Below are 25,800 nucleotides of genomic sequence, written 5' to 3'. Positions count from 1 at the left end.
ATAAACTTGTCTTGTGGACTTAAACGTTTCTGTATAATTTTAAATTTATAATGGAATTAAAATCGCATAAAATTGAAGCTTAAGATCTTTAAAATAATATTATGTGTGTGTAATTTTTAGGATGTAGTTTATTAAACTAAAGTTTTAATAATGTACAATATTAATTTTAACAAATCAGTATATTTTCTCGAAATAATTTCGAAATTTATCGTTAAAAACGAATATATATAAGTATAAATGAATACGCATCTGGACTATATACTCTCAGTTGTACATCACATTTGATTGTGGTTTAGTTGTTGAATTATGGTTTGTTGAATACTTATTGTGTATTATTCGATCGAAGAAGCAATATTCCTGATCTTTGGTACAGATTTAATTTAAATTTTATCCCAAATCCCTAATTCTAGAGTACAAATTCGTTTCAGTTCATTTCCTACCTTTACTACATATATATGTTATATTGTGTATAGATAATATGTTATGTTACTTTCTGTTCGCATCTCTAGTCTCTGCAAGTCAAGTTTTCTGCTCTCCGCTTCTTTTGTGGTGCCAATGCTAATACGAATACTAATAAACTGAGTAACTTTGTGAATTTTAAAATAAGAGATTAACCAAATGCTGAATATTGCTATAAAAAGTAATAGTTTCAGGGAGTAGTTGAATGTAGAACGTTAATATCGTTGAAAGCTAGACTTACCTCTTTTACTCATACAATTTTCACATTTTTTCTTACCCAAAAAACGAAATACTACTTGGGAAATCTGTGTAAAACTCCTATTCCAATCTATGATCTTACTAAGATCGATGATAATAGTAAAACCAACTGTACTTTAATCAGAGAAATTTTAATAGTATTGTTTGATAAATAATAAATACTTTTACTTGTAGAGTAAAAGACGGTCAGTACTATTGGACCGTCTCGAACGGTCTGTGATTGCAATTTAATCACAGAACCATGTATAGCAAAAAAAATGATTATAGTTTTATACTTAACATTTAAACAAAACAAAGATTTTATCAAACCTAATTATTGTTGTTGCAGCATTGATTTGGAATGGACTTTGTTTTCACAGTCTTCTTTATTTCGATCGTTTAGCGAATATTCTTCGTATTTCACCTATGGTTTCTTTCATTCTTATCGCTGTCTCCTTGACTTAGTCCTGTATACCCAGCATTTCTTTTTCCTTCAGGTTTTGCTTCCAGGACGCGTTTCGAAATTTTCAACTGAGACATTCTTCACCTATTCTTCTGAGACCTTTTCAAAGTTATCGCACTCAACTTTATTTTGTTAGTAGTTCGCAATATAAATCGTTTCTATAAGAAATTTTAATAATAAATTTATAATGATTGTATTGTATTTAAGAGAGTGGAAATTATGTTTTCTTGGGTTTAGGTTTCATCATACTATCTACCAACTTTTCTAAATTTCCTTTCTTTAATTTTAACTTCATATTTTATCTTTATATATTATAACATAAATTTATTTACAAAAAAACGTCTTTCGGTGTCTTTAGTTGAGTTCATTTCATATCTGGTACTTAGAATGTATATTATTATTTTTTTTTGTGTTTTGCAATTTGGAAGTGTTTTGTTTTTTCCCCTGATTAGATTTTGTTTTCAAAATATACTTTGAGTTTATTATTATTTCCTTTTATTTCTTTATTTGAGTTGAGTTTTTACGAAAGAATTGATTTTTTGCCTCGCAGAAAAAATATCGAACTTGCATCATTTTGCATACCAACCAGAGTGTTGTCTTTTACTAATGACAAAAGTTCCTACTTTTGTGGGTTGTGGTACAAATTTTCAAGGACTGCAGCTAACAAAGAATACAGTTATACAGTTATACAGTTGTACCTACGAAAATGCAGAATGGTGCTCCTATCTGGAGGATTGCACTTTGTCTTGGATTTTTGAATGATGAAAGTTTTTGCCGGAAACTACTTAGCAAAAATTTTTAGACGTGCAGAAAATTTGTAATTATTGCAGATGAAGTTTTGACATTGATAAAATTTTATTTTCACAAAATACTTGTAGCAATGTTCACAGTGGGGAAATGCGAAAGTTGGATTACATTTGCACGTACAGATTCGTAGTTGAAGGTAAAAGTGTGCAGTATAAAATTTATATTAGCTTTTTATTGGCATAACTCGGGCGGAACAGTTTGTGTAATCTTTTAAAAATAGTTGAACTAAGTACGAGTGTAGTGCATTTATGATATGTATTTATGTATCTGTGTGGTAGCTGTGAAGAGTATTTCAACAATTTACCTAGTTAACATGGAATTATATATCGTAGTATAAAATTAAAGAACATTGACATTGAATCTGTAATATAGCATTTTCTGAAGTTGTTATGCTACAGTGAGTACACTGGCTGCAATTTGCATTAGGCACAGTTTAGGTATTCGTATTAATATAATTTTGGCTAGAATTACTTGAAATATGAATTTCATATAAATTTTTCATATTCTACAACTTTTTAACGAGTAATTTTGCATTCATTGTCAGTTAATTTGAATAGCATTAATTAGAAAATTTATATTCAACTAAATTTTGTTTACTACAAAAGTTTTTATTCTGTTGCATGAAGTATAATTGAATAAAAGTGAGTAACAAATTTAATTTAAGTTAATTAAGTAATTCTAATTAAATAATTCTAATTAAGTTAATTCTATTATTTTAATTACATTGAAAAATTGTATAGATTAGTTGATGTATACTATAATTATAAGCACCATATGTGCTGTCACATAATTTCAATAAAAAAAATAAATACAAATTTAATCCAGTTTAAATGTAAATTGTCTCGGTACTAAGCTTCATTTGATGTAATTTGTTTTCTTGCCAAACAATCTGAACTGCATGTGCAAATCATTAAAGCAAAATTTTCATCTATTTTCAGTGAAATGCAGTGCAGTGATATGCATACTAAGCTCGTGTGGACACTAAACTATTGTCTGATTGAATGGACATCGAAATTTGTGCCACAATGTAATTTGCTTTCGAATGCAATAATTGCGGCAAGTAATTTCCTGAGAAAGACCAACAAAGAGGATGTATACTTGTGTGTTTTACATGTAAGTCGAAAAGTACATTTTCGTATATCTACATAATTTACTCATAAATACATATAGATATATAACACGTACAGATATATAACATAGCAATCTGTTTTAATCGGTTTGTATATATTTCAAATGGGAAGTGCCACATCTTTATACATTTAGTAGTGATACTTCATTAGCCTGTTGTGTTTTGCAATTAGTAATTACAGGAAATGAAGTTTGCCAAATAAATGAACAATTTTTGAAGATTTAAGCAAACATTAACAACATAAGTTTAAAATTATAACATTTATTAACAGTATAAAGTTTTCAAATACGTTTTCAATAAACGCATCTGTGGTTTATAAGGTTATATAGGAAACATATGTAAAAAATAGTGCTTAAATTGATTTGTACATACAAACAAGTAATAACCCAAAACTAGAGATTTAAATTGATTACATCTATGGTATAACTCTGTTTGCAAATCAATTTTACTCTACGGCATAATAATTTAATGGTCATCACTAAAATAAAAGAGTAAAGCTACCAATTTGAATGGAATCCAAAGGTCAATGTATATTCTAATTGTAGGCTGCTTAAATTCAAATCGAGTAAAAGACATTCTGACAGCATTAGATTGTGCCACTGCTTCAAAAAATGAAAACCACACCAAAAACGTCACGCCAACTAGTAGAGCACCAAAAATCTTACAAAAAACTTTACTTTCAACAACTCTCACTACAAGTGGGACTCTCTGATAGTAAACAAGGTAGAATGAGCGATCTATAAACCGTAAGTTTTGTCTGTCGCGTAAGAGTTTTTAATCCTTAATCCTTAATCCTGTCTACTAAGCCCATAATAGCACCTGTTACCAATGGTAATGCTTGACAGATTTGGAGACACGACCGTCATCAGAGCGACTAATATTTTTACCATCACCAATTATTTCATATTTGTAGATTCCTTTTTGGTAGCAGCAAAAGCAGCAGTACCAACACATTTACTACACCCAATGATGTCGAAGTCGTTGACATAACCAAAGAACTGAAGGATAGAAGGGCTATCGAAAACTATTGACAAAAAATGGTCGGTGACTTTCAGGTTTGTCGATATTTCATACAGTACCGTTGGAAGAACTTTGTAGGCGACAGGTATTTGACCGATCCTGAATTAGTCAAGGCATGACAGATGGTACTGAGATAGATATAAAGTACTGAGATAGATAGAGAGTACTGAGATATATTAGCCAAACAGAAATTATAATTGTATACTTTCCAAGTATCATATAAATACAACATTAAATCTTATCTAACCTATGCCAATTTATATCAAATAATTATAATTATTATTTATAAAAAATTATTTATATACAATTATTTATATAAAATTATTTATATAAAATTATTTATATAAAATTATTTATATAAAATTATTTATATAGAATTATTTATACAAAATTATTTATATAAAATTATTTATATTTTGCTAATTAAAATGTACTCAATAAGAAAAATGAGTTAAAATTATATTTCATTTACTGCTTGAAAAAAAACAAATAAACTAGTTAATTTACGTTCTTTGACCTATTGACCAAATGTGACACTTAACAGAGCTAAAACTTATGGTTTATTCTTTTTATATTTTATTATTTTATTGTGTTTCTCTTGTCTGACCATAGATTAATCAAGTGTTTTTTTTCTTTTGTTGAATATAATTGCAACAAACTCTTGATCCATTAACGCTCTTACACACATAAACGAACAGAATAACCACAATCACACACACATATTCCATTCAATATTTTTTAAGTCAAGTCATAAGTGATGATTTGCTATGCTCTTGTTGCTTTGGCTGGTATTTGTCAACTTTCAACTAAACAATACAATGGACCAGAGCCCATTTTGCTTCAGTTTATTGTTTAGTTTTGAGTTTTGTCCCATTTGTACTGTATTTCATTTATTGTGTATGTCATTTTTCTTCTTTTCTGCGATTTTTAATATAGGAATCTGTAAGAGATTGTATGTGTGTGTGTGTGTGCGTGCGTGTGTGTATGGTCTGTCTGTTCTACTCTGAATCCCAGCGGGACTTTCAGCGCTGAGGGAATCGATTCCCTCAGCGCTGAATGGTAATGCCTAGCGCTGATTATTCAAATGAAACTCCTAATTACTTTTACACGTGCATGTCATTGCGGGCAAGCGCTGAATCGTTCGATTACCTTTTCAAATTTGTAATGCAACATTTCAGCGCTGACATGCTCGCTTACCTTTTCGAATTTGTAATGCAACATATCAGCGCTGACATGTTCGCTTACTTTTTCGAAATTTGTAATGCAACATATCAGCGCTGATATGTTCGCTTAAATTTTCAATTTTACCTATGCTATTGATTTTAAATAAAATACTATAAATTTTTTGAATAAATTATATTTTATATTTATGTTTTATTACAATTAAATATTAATATTTACATAAAAATATAACATACTTATATACATGAATATTTTTCTGGAAATTGTTACTAACACCTTGAAGAGATTTCCAGACTCGACTCGATCACTTGTTCCGGCTTACCATCTGTACTTAAAGCATCTGTAAAATACAAAGTATGTTATTGTATACGCTAAAGTTAATTATGTACAATATACCATACCAAAAAGTGCTGCTGTCACATTCTCTAATGCTCTTAAGAACTTCTTGCCTTGGGTACCATTCTCCAAAATTCCAGGAAATTTTTCGCGTAATTGATTGTTTTTTAATAACGCGTCTCATTGATGCAGTCTTATAAATAACGTAATAGATGAAAAGAAATGTATGAATTAGTAAAATTGTTACATGTGAATATATTAATAAGTTGAAATTGAAAGTAAGAAACATATATAATTTAACTTACAACTACTTCAACGGCAGTGATTTCTTCATTAAATTGAATTAAATCCTCCTCAGTTTGAATTGTAAAATTTTCCAATTGAAACAGCTGACTACATGACTACAGCTGATTACCTCTTGCTTTAGAATGACTGCATTCGCAGCACATTGGTCAATTAATCGTTCTTGACGCAGTAGCTTCTACATAATACAAAACAAAAATTACAATTATCATTTTAAATATATTTACTTAATTTTGCATATACTTACAGTGAGTTTATGTGAAATTACAAATTATATTTTATTTATATTTTTGTTTTTTATTTGATTTTAAAAATTAAAATTGTTCACTGTTCGCACTTCACTAAAATCAAAAGCAGACTAAATGTATACAATGTAGGCAAAACAAGAAATTCTTAACTCATATGCTTTTCTTCTTCATTCTTTTATAATTTCAACCCCGAAATTGCCTATGTCAAACACAAATGTCGAAAACAAAGAAAAATAAAAACGAAGAGCTATTACCTCCTCGCTTACTTTTTCAGCGCTGGCATAATGGTGCCGCTGGGATATAACACTGAGCACACATACATAGACTGCAGCTGTCCTAATTTGAGCGGATAAAGCTCAACCAGTACATACTTGTTAATTGGTTTTCTGATTGGCAATTTGGTACCAACTAACACAGAAAAGTTGTTACGACCCATCAGCGTCATGGTTTGCGGACGCAAAACTTACACATAAACCACATAGAGTGGAAAAGTTAAACCGGCCATTGTTTATAGGGCATTGTTTTTGTTGAAACTGTATTGTTATTGTTGTTGTCGCTTCAAATAAAAACATTTTTTTTATTTCGAATCAGAGTTTTAAACAATTAACGCACTTTTTCATAATTAATTTATACATATATATACATACAAAAAGATTTTCTTCGTTTTTTTTCTTTTTGCAATTAAAAAACATTTAACTGCAATTTTAGTGACTTAACATTGTAAAGTAATAATATCTTCAATAATTTTTAATTGAATATAATTTTTAAGTATTTTATAACCCTTCCAAGAAATTAAATACAAATTAAATACGAAGCAATGTAAAATTGCATTTTATTATTTTTATTAATTTTATTATTTTACACACATTATTTCATATATATATATATGTATTTTATAAGCCTTTTATGTGTTTAAATATTCACAACCTTTTATTTATTATACGTCAGGGTCTCGAACGTTTGGTTGTCATCGGTAGCAGCGGAAATGGTAGCGCAGTCCCTGGCGGAATTGCCAACGCCGGCGGCAGTAACAGTAGTAATTTGAGTGTTGGCATCGTTACACCAATATTGCGTCAGAAAATTGAAAAACTCGCTCTAGACTTGGTAAAATTGGAAAATGAAAAATTTTCAATTCCCGCTTTAAAATTACTTTTGACGTGCATGTATGTCGGTAAGTACATTCTTGATAATAACTAAAGATATTGAGGGAAAATTACATTATCAATTGAAAGTGTTTTTTTATTTTGATTATTATAGAAGAATTGAAGTTAAAAAAAAAAGAAAAGTATTTTTTTAAAAAAAAATCGTCAATTATGTGATTTAAAAGTAATTACTTAACATTTTTTCATAATATTTTGAAAAAAAGAGCTTGAAACATTATCTATTATATTATTACAAAAGAGAAAAAAATTGTAAATTATTCTGTAATGTGAATCGTTTTTAAGGTTTTTTATTTAAATATTAAAAATCATTAGATAATAAATACACATAAACCTATGTTATAATAACAGGATATGAAATTAAAATGATGAGAATAGCTTAGTGCGCTCCATCAGTAGTGTCAGGTTTGTATTTTAACACGAGGAACATTTTTTAATGTTATTTTTAGGAAAACAGTAACAATACACGAAAATTAACAAATTATTTATATAGTATACATACATTAGGGCGTTATGGCATTTCTTAATACCAATTTTTTTTAAATAATTTTTTCCACATATTTTTCCTTTCCAATAAGAAAACGAATGATATAATGAATATAATCAGAAAGGCCCATCCTACTATACATATAAGATATTTAAAACATTTGAATAATTAGGTATATAATGTAGAGATCAATTCCCATTAAATATTGTAGATTCAAAAAACTTACTGAAAATTTCAATATAAAAATTGATGATGACTTAAATATAAATCATATGAATTCAAAATCTTTGAACATTTAACGTTCAAGCAAAAATTAAATTTTTAAAATCGCATAGCGCATGTGAACGAGGCTTAACTACGAACGAGAACAAAGCCTCGCCACTTATCGAATTTACATGTGTGCGGCTGTGTAACAGAGAACAATTATAAAACATAGCCAAGACTGAAACCAACAAATCCACACAACCATACAAACATACAAACCCAGCCATACAGCTACTAACATGAATGCAAAAATATTTGGCAGAGAAATAGGTGTGTAAATTCACACATCACAATAGTTAAATTTTATTGCAAAAGCAAACAACAAAACAAAACAAATAACAACAACAACAACAAAGGCTTTATCAAATGCCACGAGTCTACGAAAAATATAAAATACTAACACAAAACCATTGAACTAACATTAAAGCCAAATGCCTGTTTTTGAAAAAACAAAGAAATAGCCCTCTTACCTATATAAAGTTTACAAAGGAGTACATGCGTTAAAATTATTGTTTGCCTACTCTTTTCTCTTGGCAACTAAACAAAAAATGATCTAAAATCAACTTCCGTATTATAACGAAATCCACTTAACATTAAACTGGATAAATGAACAATTTTGTGCGAAATCGCAAACGACTGTACATATATTTTCCTAACCCCAACAACAAAACCGTTCTAATGCTGCTCATAGCTGTTTTATATATTTGAATGCCTGAATTTGCATTATTATTGCAATTTGTTTGTGTGTTGTGTGCATGTGCCTGTTTAGTTGTGTTGGTTGTATTAGTTAAACATGCTAATAGAATAACATTTCTAATGATAATAACGTAATTGTTGTGAAATTGTGCTAATAACAACAGCAGAAATGGTGACACTGACACTAACAGTAACATTAACAGCTACAACAACAGTGGCGTTAACATCGACCAACAAAAATTGCCACATGAATAAAAGTGGTTTAGTTTGTTAAACGTTGGTGAAACTAAAACACAAAAAATTATATGTGCTAATGTATGATGGTTACTATTTTTGGGACTTAACTATTTAAAATGCATAACATTTTTGTTTTTCTTCTTCTACTTTTATCATATAAATTTGCATGAATTTTAACATTTGTAAATATTAAGCGCAATTAGTGAAGAATACAGAACAGCAGCAGCGTACATATTGGCATTATGCAGAGTAACCAGCGTGTAAGCGTTATATGCAAATGACTGGGCTAACTGCTCATTAACATTGAACTGAACTTGTATTATTTCAAATAATTATAGAAGGCAATCGGTATCAAAATTTGTCCCAAATATCTACATTACTATATCTATTATAAATTTCCAATGTTGTCGATGATATAACATATAACAAAAGTTCATTTGAATATCAAAAATGTATTCGAACAATTAAATGAAATGAACCGGGGGAGCAGGGTGGGATATGTTTGGATGTAATACCCAAAAGGCTTCAAAATTATGCGCCATTTAATTGTTGGTCTACAGAAAATAAAAAGTGGTTACGTTGTCGAATTGGATGAAAACTTGAGCCATTACTGATGTGAGAATAATTTAATATAATGACGGCCTTTATTCGTCAATAAAATTTTTAACGTTTAAAAGCTGTAAAATCTTGTTTATCCGAGTATTATAAAAATAATATGACACATTTCTTAGTACACGGTATTATACACTTTTTTACGTGGGCTGTAGGATGAGTTTTGCACTCGAACATGAGGTAAAAGTTTTAAGTCGAAAGTTCTACTTTTCATGATTTTTGAAAAATGCGGTGAAATGCGACCTTAATTATAATTAGTTTCAATATTTTTGTACTATTAAAATAATTTATAGTAATTTTTTTTTTATTTTATCTTATTTTAATTTTTTTTTAATTTTATTTCATTTTATTTTATTATTCTTTTATTTTTTATTTTTTTTTAATTTTTTTTTTAAATTTTTTTTGGTTTTTAAAAATTTTTTTTTTCATCGGCCGACTTTAAACAAAAAACAGATAAATAGTTCATTGTGATATATGGTAAATGTTGTGTTTAAAAAATAAATAAAGTGAGTGATTGACTTCAATTACGATTTGATTGACTTTAACTCTGGTTATGAAGAAGATTCTTTTGGCACCAATATGGACAAAATTGAAAGAATGCATCAAATGGTCTTGAATGATTGTCGAGTTAGGGAGCTGAATAAGTGGGTGGGTGTTTCAATTTACTTTATTTGAAGAGCACCACAAGAAGATTTAAATATTATATACAATAGCTTTCAATAACTGTTGCATTAACTTAGTTGACACCAAAAACGAAAAACTTGAAATATTTCTGAGGCTCTATTAGACTGATTTAAATAAATCAATATGAATTTTTTATTGTTTATTTATAAATTTTGATAAAGCGTCGGTCCATCGATTAAATCTGAACACAAAAAAAAAACAATTAAATGGAAAAGCTGATGGCGTTCTAAAGAAAGCGAAGAAAATTCTGTCTGTCGGTAATCATAGCTACTATTTTTAGGAAGACAATGACATATTTTTGATTGAATACTTGGAAAAAAGTGCTCAATATCTAAAGTACCATATATAATATAAGCTCAGATGTAACTAATCTCCAGTCACTATAGTTTTGTTGTCAAAGTTAAACATTTGCATAAAATGGAAAACATCTCTTGGCAAATAAAAATGTTGTGTCTTATGTAACAAAAGTGTCACAGACCCTGTACTATGTCACAATAGGATGGCTCAGAAAAACTAAAATACGATTTTTGATGAGCGCACCCCCTAGGAATATGCCATTGACCAAAAAAATGATATTCCCAAAGTTTTGGATCAATAGGATTAAAAATGACGTTGCGCCACTCGAGCAAAGTTGGGTTTTCAGTACAAAAAACAGAAATTTTTCAATTCAAGGTCATTTTTTATCTTTGTTACTTATTTCAATAGTTATTAATATATACTCATTTGATAGACAATGGAAATATCTTTTTAATAAGATACTAATGAGCAAAATCGGTTAAAAATTATGCGCAAAACACAATAATTAGTTGAGCGACTGTGCTCTATTTTCTATTTCATACCTTTTAGCTGGCATGCACAAGTACGTAATAGGTATATGCTACGATTTAGTTAATTATTTATAAAAAATTATAATATCAAGAAAACCCTTTTTTTCAGTAATTAATATATTGTGTTTATTATGTTTTATAACATAAATCTGACTACGTGAAGGATAATTTTTATGATAATGTTCGAGTACTTGCAGAACATATGTTATTGTTTTTCCTCTTTATATTTTGTCAAAATCAAATTATAATCCATCATAAGCCTAATTCCTCTTTTTATACAATCATTTTTCATATGAAGTCTGGCACAGAATCCAAGTGCATCTCTATAATCTTGCGTCTCCATCCATGGCGAAGGATCGAAACTGATAAAACTATTAGATAGGCAAAAACGATCAAAAAAATTTGTTATCTCTTCGGTCACGAAATCAATAAGGTTCTTTGAGGAAAATTACTTCATTAGTGGGTTCCCACTCTTTATCTAACCAGAGATAGCTGGGAGCTTGGATCTGTCACCGGTAATTCTACAGTTACTATCACGCAGATGGCTCAAAGATGGAAGGCGGTACGGGAAAAATATGCAGATAAGACAGTGCTACCGAATCCCTGCTACTTACAGCGTCTTTCACGGCGAGATATATGCTATCGAAAAAGAGGTCAACATTAGACAAAAAAGTACAATTCGTCCTTCGAATATCACGATTTTTGTAGATAGGCCGCACTGAAAGCAATTGAATTTAAATTCCAAGATAGTATTAAAATGTCGCGATTCACTGATGGGCATCCAACATCATAAGGTCTCTCTTTGCTGGACATAGTACATTTCGAATACTTGGACATAGCAATATTGAAGGGAATGAACTAGCAGATGAGATGGCCCGAAGAGGTACTGAACTGCATACAGGAGAGACCGACCTCTAAATACATACACCGATATGTAAACTGTTTAGGATAATAAAGGAAATCAATACGGTGACTATCAATCCATAAACTAACCGCGAAGACTGTAAGGTCGCTAGAATCTTATGACCTAAGTTGCTCCAACAAGTGGATTATGGAGAAGTTGCCAAGATGAAGAAGAGGTAAAATCTATCAACCACTTCCTATGTCTCTGTCCTGGACTTCAAACAAGGCTACTTTAATGTCTTGGGGATCCTTATTTTACTGGCTTGCAAGAGCTAACGAAAGCAAACTTATCGGATCTCCTCAACTTCATCTGGAAAACCAAATGGTTTAACAAGGATAACAAAGGTTAGCAACTCGCATCGCCTGGTAAAATTTTTTGAGAGCATCCCAATGGGCAATATATGTCTCCGAGTAGAAGTGCTGACAACTGTCAGCAAGTGCCTTCCGAACATAACCTAACCTAGTGTGGGTTAAAATTTTTACACATATGCTCCATCGAGAATCTAAACTAGGAGTGATAAATTCAATCGTTCTGTCTGCGTTATCCCAATTTTGTTGATTAAAGATTCAGCTTCCATTTTGAGACAAATTTCTTCATTGAATTTATTCCAATTAAAATCAATGGAATTTTTAGCCGCTCTTGCTTCGTTTGTTAAAAGGATATTAACTTCAGTCATACTCCCTGTACGATCATTTTCTCTTTGCTTACGAAAAACTTCTTGTTTTGACTACATTTTCAATTCTACTTAAATATCTATATAAATTATTAAGTAGAAATGTAATATTTAAATTTTTTATTTATGTTTCTTCCGTTTCTTGTAAACATTTGCGATTGCATTGTGCATGCCAGCTAAAAGGTATGAAATAGAAAATAGAGCACAGTCGCTCAACTAATTATTGTGTTTTGCGCATAATTTTTAACCGATTTTGCTCATTAGTATCTTATTAAAAAGATATTTCCATTGTCTATCAAATGAGTATATATTAATAACTATTGAAATAAGTAACAAAGATAAAAAATGACCTTGAATTGAAAAATTTCTGTTTTTTGTACTGAAAACCCAACTTTGCTCGAGTGGCGCAACGTCATTTTTAATCCTATTGATCCAAAACTTTGGGAATATCATTTTTTTGGTCAATGGCATATTCCTAGGGGGTGCGCTCATTCAAAACTTCATTTTTAATTTTCCCCCTTATAACGTGAGCCACCCTAATGTCACAATGTACTATTAAGAGGGTCTTAAGAAGTTAAATTGAGGAAATTTTATCTAGTGCTATGTCGGTCGCCGAAGTTTTTAAACGCACCCTTCATTTCTTTAATATACTAATTAAATGTATACTTTTTTTTTGTTCAGATATCACCGTTTTAATTTATTTATAAAGTCGTATTCCATCAGGAACATAGACTATTTACATAGAATCGCCAGGTACTTCTGTTTAATGCTAATGTTTTAATAAAGATGTGTAATAAATCTTATTTTTTTTATACAAGTTATAATTTTGAATTTATGTTAAAAATTTACATACAATTATAAGTTGATTAATAATTTATAAAAACTTTTATTATTTTTAAATATTGTTGAACTTCTTTTCGAATCTATATATTTCGGAAATATGCAGGACAAACAAAGTATTGAAAATGTCTCACATATTTTCAGATATAAAATGTCATACTTCCTTTTTTTATATTTTTTTATTTTTTTAAAAGGTATAAAAATGCTGAAGTGTTTATAAAAGTTTTTATTTTAAAATAGTTTTGCTAGCACTTTTACAAAATACATTTATTTTCAATTCATTTAACTTCGAAAAGCAATTTTTGTCCTGTTGGCGCTATGATAAAATCCTTTTCACGCAATCAGTTTCTTTAAAACTTTGAAAGTTAACAATTGTGTATCAATTTTATTATTTTTCATATTTGTGTCAAAAACATTTATAAACGACATTAAATTTATCTCGAGAAGTAATTGCTCTTTTAGTATAAGGTACCTGAAAGTGCTTAAGACACCTCTTCAATTGAACAGCTTTGTCTACCAGAAGAAACAGGTTTTCGGGAAATTACTTTCTAAATAGTTCAACGGAATACACTTCGGTAGGACAAATGACCTGGTGATTTACATAAATATAAAAGGATGGATATTATTTTATCTATCGGGATATCTTTCAGGGAAATATCGTTATGAAACAGAAGTGGAAAAGTGTTGACAATCACAATGTGGGAACATCTCTTGAGATTGAATGGAGAATGGAATCATTATCTTGGAGAGCAATGGGTAAAACTGTATTTGCGTTATTAAGAGTGAAAGTTGCGGTAAAGAGACTAAGAACTTGATAGTCTAAATTTATCTAAGCCAGAAGTCATTGCGCGTACGATAAGAGGAAGGAATATAGGTGAAAGTGGCGCGGTTATTGCAGAAGGCATTGTACTGCGTGTGGTCAGGAGAAGGAAGATAGGTGAAGGTGTTGAAGTTATTGCGCAAACGTGGGTTGTTGGTATCAACTGATCAGTTACAATAATGATAAAGTAATCATTTTAAGTAAATATGTTGAGAATTTGTCCCTATATTAATTAGAAAAAATATACCTTCTATTCTAAATATGTTGTTGTGGTTATTAAGATCCAACAAAATTTCTTCGATTCCTGTATATATAAATTGGTTCTCTGAGCAAAAAATAAAAAGTTGGAAAATAATATTTCTTATTATTCATAGTTGAAAAATATCAAAAGCCACCGCGTGAGATGTTAAAACAACTAAACCACCTTTTGAAAATAGTTTGTACAAAAAAAACACAGCATGGCCTGAACGTGAAGGTCTATTGTACTGTGAATCACATTTCGATATATAAATAATATTTTGGGCTCCTGTTGAAGAAACAGAAAACGTTTAAAAGAGATAAGGAGTTGATATTGGAGTTAATTTGAACTACTTATTTGGGACTGGAGAACTTTATTCTGAGTCTTGCAAGGCCGAGACAAAAGCAATAGAAAAAGTTCCATCGTGTAGGCATAGTCCAAACAAAGTGGACATATCCTGTCGTCATAAAAAAATCTATAATCTTTTTGCTTCGTGTACGTAACCAGTGATCAGTGAGCGCACCAGTTAGTAGTCTTTGTGGTAAAGATTTATAAAGAAACCTATAGCCTTTCCACTGACTTCAGGTAAAACATATTTGTTGTGTCTGTAGTTATCGTGATTGCGTCATATATTATTTTGAAAAGTTATAAAGTAGTATTTGGAGATTCAAATCATTTTTAATTGCTTAATCTCAACTTTAAACTTAACTGCTAACTTAACTTTTATCGTAAATCAAAAAGTGTTGCTGTTTATACGCAATCGAACAAATTTGAATCACTCAGATTTTTTTACCATAAAGTCTCTCTTCAAGTGAAACGGTTTTAAAGTTTTTAGAAAATTTAATTGATTTTAAGTGTTACATTTCAATCTTGAAAATGTATTTTCGCTAAATGCAAAAAACCTAAAAAGTTTCCAAACAACGAAAAAGTGCGTTTCCTTTGAAGTAGTACTCTTCAAAGCGCAAAGGAAACAGCAATTTTTTTCCAACAATTCCAATTTTAGTGCCACCTTTGTCATTTTTTGTGCCACCAACGCAAAAATAGTCAAACTCAATCAACAAAAAATATCAGTTTCAATAGCAATGCACAGCTCCCTTATATCTACGTTCCACTTCAAAATGCATCTAAAGGAACTAAAGGAACTTAAGTCCCTTTAGCTTCCTTTTTTTTTGTTTTTGGATTTTATAAATTTTTGTTACCAAAAGTCATAATATTTTTGCTCTGCTGTTTACTGCTACTACTAGTGCTCCGGTGCTCCGGCGCTACGGTGCTACTCACTGTTGACTATTTCGATTTACACTTAAGAGTCTGTGCGTCAGCGGATTTTTACAGCACATATATTTTTCACTTCATCATCGAACAAGGCAAACGCTTCCTTTCATATCGTTCCCATAGCAACTGCGTGGATGAAAAGAACAACGCCGAATTCAGTGAACCAAAGTGGCGTCACTGCCATGGCTACGGCTATGACTGATATGGCTTCCGCCATTGAATATGTGTTAGTTCGGTATTAGCAACATAATTGCTTACAGTACAAAACTTTTTTTAATAAAAAAAATAAAAACAAACAAAAAAATAAACATAAAAAAATTTCAAAACAAACTGAAAAGCTTTAAATCTAGAATCACTCAGAAGCTATGATAAATATTTGTGGGAACATTGGGTGTAGCTAAAAAATACTTCAAAAATTTTGAGTTACTCCTGTACTCGCTCTCGCTACCCGTTACCCGCTACCCGACACCCGTGCTAATGCTGCCACTAAGTTCCTAGCCAAAAATTGTTTGAATTGCTTCTCAATACAGCAACCAACCAAATCGTACCTTATTTAGTGCAACCATTTTTTGTTTGTTGTTCCCGCAATTGTTGTTGTTTTCATAACCAAACTTGTGTTAGAGTCGGTACCCGTGCCCCTGCCCCTGCCTGGTTGTTGCTTCAACAGAAGTTTAGGGTTAACTGGGTTTCTCTGTATGTTAAACACTGCTGCCAATACTGCGATGTTCATAATTGTGGTAACCGCAGAAATGCTTTTCCATTCGAAAAGCGAATACTCTACTCGTACAGAAAGTACACAAAAGCATTGCCAATAGGAGTAAAAATTTTAGAAAAATATTGCGGTGGGTGTTGAGTGGTGAGTGGTGGCCGATGGCTTCGTGGTGGTCGGCTACTAACTCAACGGAAGTTTAAAAGTTTTCTTGGAATTTTGGAATTGTTTTAAGTGCGTACCGGAATCGTTGCTATGTAAGTAACGATATGAATAACACCTGTACTGCATACAGTACAGTCGTCTTGGTGCGCAGTAACTTATTTGTTTTGGATGAAATGGTCTTTCATTTCCGCGTCACTTACTCTGCCCTCCACTCACTTACTCCAATCCCCACTCAAATTGCGCTAATCCATTGGCGTTTGGAATACTTAGCCTTACTTTATTCGACAATTCGTTTGTTTAGCGTTTCTTTGGCGTAAGCGGATTGCACTATTTCCAACTGTTCGAATGCTGCAAATCTAAAATCTCTAATCTATGGTTGAGGTTTTAGTGGTTTATGATGTCTGTTTTACAGTTTCACTTTGTTTTCAATTTTGCTAACCCAGCAGCCTCGTACTGTGTACTTCTCTTCTATATCCTATTCCCTGCATATAACAAATAACCCGAGTCATTTAACCCTTCTCGATACCATTTCGTTGTTTTGCAATTGTGTGGTGCGGTGCGGTGCGGTGCAGTGCGTTGCTTATTGTACACTTGACTCTGTTGTTGTTGCTTAATATTTGCTGTTTTTTAGTTGAGTGCCAGCGCCAAAGTTAAAAACAAACAAACAAATAAAGTCGGTAAACAGAAGCTTCCTGGAAAATAGGACATCGACTTAAATCAACTTCACTTAACTCTTAAGCATTTACATGGCAGCGTCTCACACCAAACAATCGATTCCTTGTACCAACGCCTGTTCGAATAGTCCTTGTCAAAGGGAATGTTGTGCCGTCTGAGAAATATTGTTTTTATTATTGTTGTTAGTTTGTTTTTCTTGTTGTGGCCCTTAATGCTGTTTTTGTAAACTTTCTTGCTAGCATGTTTTTGGCAAAAAATCCCTATCAGTATGTGGTTGCGAATGATGTTCCACTAGAAAATCAATGAAATCTAAATGCAAATTTATTTATGTGCCTTCATTGTAAATGCGACATGTGCACAAACAAACACTCAGGACGTAGGACACAGGACGGAGGACGGAGGACGCAGGGCGAAGTACGAAGTACGAAGGACTTAAAATAATGGCGGAACAAATTTGATTTGAAGGCGTTCAAGATTAATTTCAATATTTAGGACGAGCGTCTTAAATGTTTAAATTAATTGAGTGTTAATTACTTTGAGATGGTGTTTGGTTTGGTTTTTCGTGGCTTATGGAAGATCTAATTGATTTTGATAGAGTTCTCAAATGGATGCACATTTGAGAGAAAAATACATTTAACTTCCATAATATATGAAGTATACATATTTGTACTTAAATTTAATGAATCTTTTAAATTAAATTGATAATAAAAATTGAATATTACATTCTGGAATAAATATCTATCGTTCTTACATATAAAGTTAAGATGCTCGTTTATATGTATGCAATAGAAAAACTATCTACAGTGTCAACGTATATATATATATCTAATTCTATGATAAAGATTAAATTTTTATTCAGTTTTTTAATTACAATATCTTCATAATTCTAAGTAGAAGGTGTGACCGGTTACTTTTGTCATGGACAAATACATAAAATTGCATTAACTTTCACTAAACACTAAACTACTTCTCCCTATTCTTCTAAATCACTATTATAACTTTAGTTTTATATTGTTGGGCCGAAGTGCTAACTGACATTTTGCCTCACAAAACTTTAAACCTAATTTGTATATGTTAAATAGTTCCTAACCTCTTTAAAAGAAGAACTAATGTATATTCCTTTAAAATTGCAATCAACGAAAAGCATTAATAACTTTTTATATCTTCGTTTGGGACGATTAACGAAACGACTTCAATATGTTGAAGATCGTTTCTTTACTGATCTGCCAGAAATAATGAAAATAGACTTATTAGATCCACTTAACTTCATCTAGAAGACCATATGGTTTAGCAAGGATAACATATGGAGATGACTGTGGTTAGTGTAAATCACCTCTGGCAAGAAACACAAAGGGTAATGCCGCTGAGTGGAAGTGGTAACAGTTAGGCATCCATCTAATATAATCTACTTACTTATACACCTAAGTAGCTATAGCAATCCGTTGTTCCTTATATTTTTTTATACGGTTACCACTTTAAAAACTTTTTTGCGGGAACGTTGTCTTTTCTCCACACACTCTAACCAATCAAGTGGAATCAATGTATGTTAATTAACTGACCAATGTCAATATCGTGATTATCCTTGTACCCAAATAGCTCATCATTCGTATACGGTAAGCGTCATGAAGTCGCGCAAATTTAAAAAAATTTTAAAAATAAATTACATTTTTTCTACTTTGCATAAATGTACACATACTACGACCAACAAAACTGAATCGACATAAGTTTATAGCAGCAACATTCATCGACTACTGTAGCATCCATTTATAAAGTTATGAAGTTACAAAGTGCTTCTTTACAGCGCTTTATTTTACAAGGTATTTCACATATGTGGTTGTTAAAGTTCTTGCTCTTTAGACATCATTCTTATTAATATTATAATGTATCTGGTAGATACATTATAGGTACACCAATTAATTATAATTATTTGAGTTTCTCATCTGAGATTTGGGACCTAAGACCAGATTAATTTTAAAACTTATAAAAAAGTAAATTTAAATATAGTATAACTACTTTTATTACTCATATTACTCATATTTATTTTAAGAATTTTTTCGAACTTATTGGGCTTAAATTGTAATTAATGATTGGAAACAATACCTCATTAAGAGGTACTGATTTCTGGTCATTAAACAAATATTTGTTTATTTTTTTATTAAATTTTAGATTTTCAAACCATAATTATTTATTAAAATTAATTAAATTTATTAGTGTATTTAAAACACAATCATTTGGTTTCGTTTCGAATTCTGTTGGCGTTATTATTTGTTTGATAATCCCAAAATTCAATATATTCCGCGAGCATTAAAGTTTAGTTTGTTATAGGATATTTATTTTTATTTTTATATCCTTTCGAATACATTAAATTTTATTCAAATATATTTCGCAATGCAGCGCTCACATTTATTTTAATAATGTGCGTGCTCAACTGAATTAATCGAAATCCGATCAAATCAAATCAAAAGATTTCATTTCCATAAAATACAAAACTCCATATCCTCTTACGAGTATACGAATATACGAATATACGAGTGGGTATAGGATATTATTAATAATACATTTATATTATATTTATTTGTATACACAATACCATCAATACATAAATATGTTATTTTTTTCTCTTTGCAACAATAGGTTCAGCAAAGCAACTGGCAAATACGGAACTCTCTAATGGCATCGTGCAAGATGACCCCGAGATAATCGCGCAGCAAACTGATAAAGTTGATATCCTTTTGCATTGTATTAAATCATCGACACGAGATGCCGCCTGGATTTATGGACAAGTGTTGTGCCAAATTATACGTGATTTAGTGCCACCAAATGAAATATTGACGAAGGTCATAAAGGAGTTTTTAGCTATAAATCAACCGCATTGTGATGTTATTGCCATGGTTGTATATCAGGTGAGTTACTATTTTGTAGTTTGGCTGCTTGCCTGCGTAAATCGTCCCAACTGCTGAGTGGAGCGTTGGCGAAGTAAAAGTTGAATGTCTCTCGAGTCTGTCTTATAACTGCGAGTGTGTCTGTTTATTAGTTAGTTGCAACAAAAATGTTAATATCTATGTGAGAATATAACGTTCAAATCTGTCTGTCCGTTTGTCAATTGGCTTATAGAAAAACCGCATAATATCGCATAACCAGCTACTTTACAGTTGCTTTGTCTATCTTATAGCGTATAGCGTATAGCGTATCCTTCACATATATGGCATGAACATATAACCATTTTCCTACTCTTAATAAACCTTTTTCATACTATACACATACTTCATATATAAATATATAAGTGCTTGTATGTAGCACTTAGTAGCTGTATCTGTGTGTATGTTTGTGTGTTGGCTTAATATTGAAAGGGTAGCAGGCAGGGTGGCATTATAAATGTTTGCTTGCCTGCCATTTTAGGTATCTGTGTTTAAGTTCTCCACTCATATCTGTGCGTTCTTTATCTTTTGTACGTAAGTGTATATAAAATTTGGCAACCGCAAAATTAATGGTTATCATGAGTGTGTTAAAAGTATGTGGGTCAACCGTATTAAGGCGTAACAGAACGCCTGAAGTGTGACTATAAAATTTTTCTTTTTCATTAAGCTGCTAAACGGTTCAAGGTTCAAGGTTATAAATTATAAATGAGATTGTATGTACGTATGCATGTGTATGTCTGTTTGTAAATTTATTTGATTTCGGCTAGATACTTAGGAAACTAGAATAACATTTAGAAACATTATAAATTTTTAATTTTATAGTGAAAAATTATTCCAGCAAAAAAAGTTCACATATTCTCCTCACCGTCTGTTTGCAAACTTGACATCCTTCGTTATTATTAAAATTCTATATTGTCTCGTTTTGTTTTTTCTAAGATTAAGGCTTTAGTAATTGTTTACCTAAATCATTTATTAAAATTTAAACTTATTCATTTGCGTTCTTCTTTTTCTTTTGCGTTACGCTCTAACAGGTTTTCCGATGTGCTATCGATTCAGCATTCCTACAAATGTTGCAAGACTGGCTCATATGTTCGCTGCCAACTTTCTTGGCGTTACCTGAACAAAAAGGTGTCTGGGGTCTATGCGTCATCTTTTTATCCGCTTCAATAAATCTACATTTGATTAAACTATTTCCGGTGGTGCTTGGTGCAAAGGAATTTCGTAAATTGGGTCAACATGAGATTGCATTGTTCGTGACAGCTGCACAAGATTTCTTTGCCGGATTGAGCAACGAGCAAAAGTTGCGCTTCTTGGATGCCTTCAAAAAGTTTGAACAAAATCAAGTTTATGCAAAAATGTTGCGTAGCTTGTAAGAAGTGAAGCTGAAATGAGAATAGTTGACTGTGGCTGTGGCAGTGGATGTGGCAGAGCTGTGGCAGTGGCTGTGGTTGCAAAACTGAAATTACAATTGGAATTGGAGTGGAAATGAGCTGGAACTTTTGCTGCTGCCAAAAATATTTTAACAAATTATGATTAATTGAAATGCAACCGCATTGTAATCGTTTTTAATTATTCAACAAAATTGAAATTGGATAGAAAGTTTAAAAATTTAACAGTATTTTTAGTTAAAACTTAAGAAAAATAAGTATGTATGTTTATCATACATACATCAATCAGTACACATTAAGTAGCAAGTAGAAAAAATTCGGAAAATGTTAAATTTCTACTGAAATAAATATTGCGAAAATTTAAAAGATAAATGAAATGCGAGAGCAGAAGCGTATCTGTGACCAAAAGTAGCAGTATCCGTATGACCATGACCAAATAAAGTGCAACTTTATAGCAAATTTCGATTCATTTAGCTGCAGTAGTAAAATATATTTATATAGTGCTAAAATGAAGAAAATGAATCTTATAATCTGCACAGGACAGGCGGGGTGACTACGAAAGAAAACTACCAAACCATTAATATTCTTCCTCTATGCGTCGTATAGAAACTCATCCTCATAGCTGTTAGAAAAGAATTTATTTGAAAAACTCAAAGTGCACATGATGTGATTGGATACTATTTAGATAGATATTTATATTAAAACTTATCCATATAATTTATACTTACAATGCATATATATATGTATATATATTTATACAGTTTATTTTTGTTGTAATGTAAATAGCTTCCAGCTAGAGTTATATCTGTCTTTCAAATGTATTTACTATTGTTTAATATATATTTATTACAATGCAGAAATTATTTATAAAATTATTCTATGGTAAAACCAACAGAAAAGGTAACGAAAAGCTCAAAAATTTGTAATGATTGTAATATTTGTGGATTATTTAAACTTCACTGTTTATGTTAATTATTATTATTAGTGCTTAAACTATTCGAATATTGCAATGTTTGAAAATTTGAAACGAATACTTCAATAAGTTGTCTCTTGGCAATTCCTAACGTCAGTAACCTTAAGAACCTCCCATATTCAACTGATTCGGCATAGTTGGACTTGTTTTTGGAAAAATATATTTAAAAAAGATCTATAATTGCATCCTAAAGAACATTTCGTTAGACCAATTAGATATGAAATCCGATACTAATAAAAACACCATATATTATTATTATTATTATTTATAAAAAGTTCTGACTACTTTGAAACTCTTTTAGTATATAATATATTGTTTTAAATTTTTTTTATGGTTTTAAATAAAAGATAATGCAATTATACACAGAAAAATTCACACAGCATAGTCAGATTATTAATAATTTATTAATCAATATAATATTGTATTTAATAATTAATTATTCTAATGTTTAAATTTTTAAACTTTGTAAAAATAGTAGTCTAATGTTCAAAAATAACTCAGAATATATAGTAAAATATTACTAAGCTTGATTATTTCTTGAACATAAGCTTATATTATATTATAGTACTAACCTTAAGATTATATAAAGCCATTAATGTCCTGAACGTAGTTTAGTAAAATGCGATGTGATGAGTTAGATTGGAACATATAGGCTTATATAGCTTAATATTTAAAACCAGATGAAATTATATATGTTCAGAAATTTTTTTAGATACATACTGTTTGTTAATGGAATATTGTGTTTTTAATAAAAATGTTTATTAAAAACTATTCAATAAGAGAGTCTATAATATTTCACTTTATTTCTTGTCGAAAAAAGCTCTATAATAAATTAAATATAATAATAAACCATTAATTAATTTATACCATTATATCATACTTTTAGTAAATGCATTATCATTAAATACAATATATAAATCACTAATTTTTTACCAAATTGATGTCTTTATTCAACTACATATTACTTAGATAAAAAGATGATAATACCTAAAAATTATATAGCGTATATTTTTTTATACATTTCCAAATTTATAATTTTTATAATTGTAATTGTATTATTTGTTCTAAAAAATTATTTTATTATATTAAAATTTATTACTCTTTTATATATAATTATTAAAAATTTTTAAATCTAGAAAAATATCACTATATTTTCCTTTTTCACATAAATTATAGTTTTAATTTTTTTTATTAAATTGTATCACATTTTTTACTAATTAATGTTAATAATAATTAATTCATATATTGATTGTTTATATAAACAAATTTTATTTCATAATTATTTGTTCACACAATAAAAATTAAAAATTTTGTTTAAAATTATGAAAGTTTGGATTTTATAAGAAATAAAAGTTTATAAAATTAAAAACTTTGTGGATTTAAAAAACAAATAAAATTTTCAGAAAATAAGAGCTTATTATTCAGTTATACAATACACGTCTTCAATACACTCTAGCACTGTAGCTAGTGCTCAACTTTATTAAAATACGATATAAGAAAATATATTCAAAGTGCTAGCTAACAGCACAAAAAAATCATAAAATGGTTAGAATATAAAAGAATGCTGGCTACCTGCAATGATATCATGGAATGAAAACAAATATATTAATATAAAAAATCTACTCGAAATTTTCAATATTAAAATTATTAATTATTGCAATTCAGGATTTCTACTAACTTTTTGTGTTAGCTGTCGGTGATTTCTCTCCATTCGATCGATCAGTGTTTTTTTTTATAGTCTCAAATATCTGATCTGATGGCTCAAAAACTCGGTCGTATTAAAATTTTACAACAAATATTTATAAAATTTTATAACTTTCCAGAATTACTGAGTCTCTGGGTCTCTTTGAGTCTCTGAATTTATTTTAGTTATTCTCATTTATGAAATTTTCTCACTTTCCAGAGTATCCACGGCTGAATAGCCCTATTAAAATTATTACAGTTATTTTTATCTCTATTATGTACTTATATAGCTAAACTATATGCTGTGCTTATGTATTGATATATATGAAATTATAAGTTACATATTAAGATACTGTTATTCAAAGCAGTGTTTTTCAATCGTAGTGCTTATCCAGTGGTATCCAATATTTTCAACAGCTGGCATCCAATATCTTTTCAAAGAAGAAACCGTTAAAGACCGAAAAACATTATATTTTTTCAGACCGACAGTGATTAGGACAAGAAACCCTAATTTAAACAATTCTAGTTATTATTAAAAATTTTATTTTAAGCAAATTCAATTAAGGAGTTAATAAGTGGAAAGAATGGGCACAAATAATGTATTTCAGTTGTACGAAATTAGTTATGTTGTAGGTTTAATTTGTAGTTACCTTAATTAAATAAATATTTTACTATAAAATTAAATGAATGTTTAAATGTTAACATTAAAAATTAATATATATATATATATATATGAAATATTTACTAAAATATGTTAAAAAAATATTACACAACAAAATGTAATTTGAAATTAATTATAAAATATATTTATTTTTTTGAATTCTCATCTGTTAAATTCTGGTTGAAGTACTCGTATGTAGATATATGTAAATGGTATGAGATATATATGTTAAATATATGTACAAATATATATATTGTATATGCACATTATGTTAAAGCATGAATGCAAATATATATATGTATATAGTACGGGAAAGCATACAAATGCCAAATGCCTGAGTAAATGTTAAATATTTTTCACTAATGAAACTAAAATAATTTAATTCGGAATTTCAACTGCATTAAAGATTAATATTGAAAAGTGAGTTAAATTGTTTATAATTTCTTTCTGAATACCGCGTTGTTGCATTTATAATTTATTTAAAACTTTTACCGTGTATGATAATTTGTTGCAACATCGTTGTGTGTGTGCGTGTGGGTGTGTGTGCATATGTGTTTTATTGCTGTAAGCAAATCACGGGGAAAAAAAGCACAAATATACATAAAAATTTGCGTTGCGTATTTAGTCGATTTTATATGCTTAAATTGTCGTTTAACTGAAATAAATTGTATTTTATTTAAATTTAAATAAACTAAATAAACAACAAATAACAGTTGCAACAGTAAATTCA

General features: G+C 29.9%; 2 protein-coding genes across 3 annotated transcripts in view; one reads left to right on the top strand and one right to left on the bottom strand.

Annotated features, from left to right (window-relative positions):
• The window catches only part of LOC119681023, a 98,105-nt gene extending 75,089 nt beyond the window's left edge, over positions 1-23,016 (top strand). Inside the window, exons 26-29 of the mRNA XM_038094079.1 lie at positions 2,905-3,079; positions 7,133-7,355; positions 20,082-20,350; positions 21,397-23,016. Of these exons, the coding sequence (XP_037950007.1) occupies positions 2,905-3,079; positions 7,133-7,355; positions 20,082-20,350; positions 21,397-21,738 (1,009 nt within the window). The 3' untranslated portion in view covers positions 21,739-23,016. The remainder of the gene's footprint in view (positions 1-2,904; positions 3,080-7,132; positions 7,356-20,081; positions 20,351-21,396) is intronic.
• LOC119681024 (lateral signaling target protein 2 homolog) overlaps positions 1-25,800 on the bottom strand; it is a 420,855-nt gene that overhangs the window by 357,370 nt on the left and 37,685 nt on the right. The gene's annotated exons all lie outside the window — the stretch shown is intronic.

Source organism: Teleopsis dalmanni, chromosome 2 (assembly GCF_002237135.1).
Source record: "Teleopsis dalmanni isolate 2A chromosome 2, ASM223713v2, whole genome shotgun sequence".
NCBI lineage: Eukaryota > Metazoa > Arthropoda > Insecta > Diptera > Diopsidae > Teleopsis > Teleopsis dalmanni.
The sequence above is the reverse complement of the archived record's forward strand: the minus strand, read 5'-3'. Positions and strand labels throughout refer to the sequence as shown.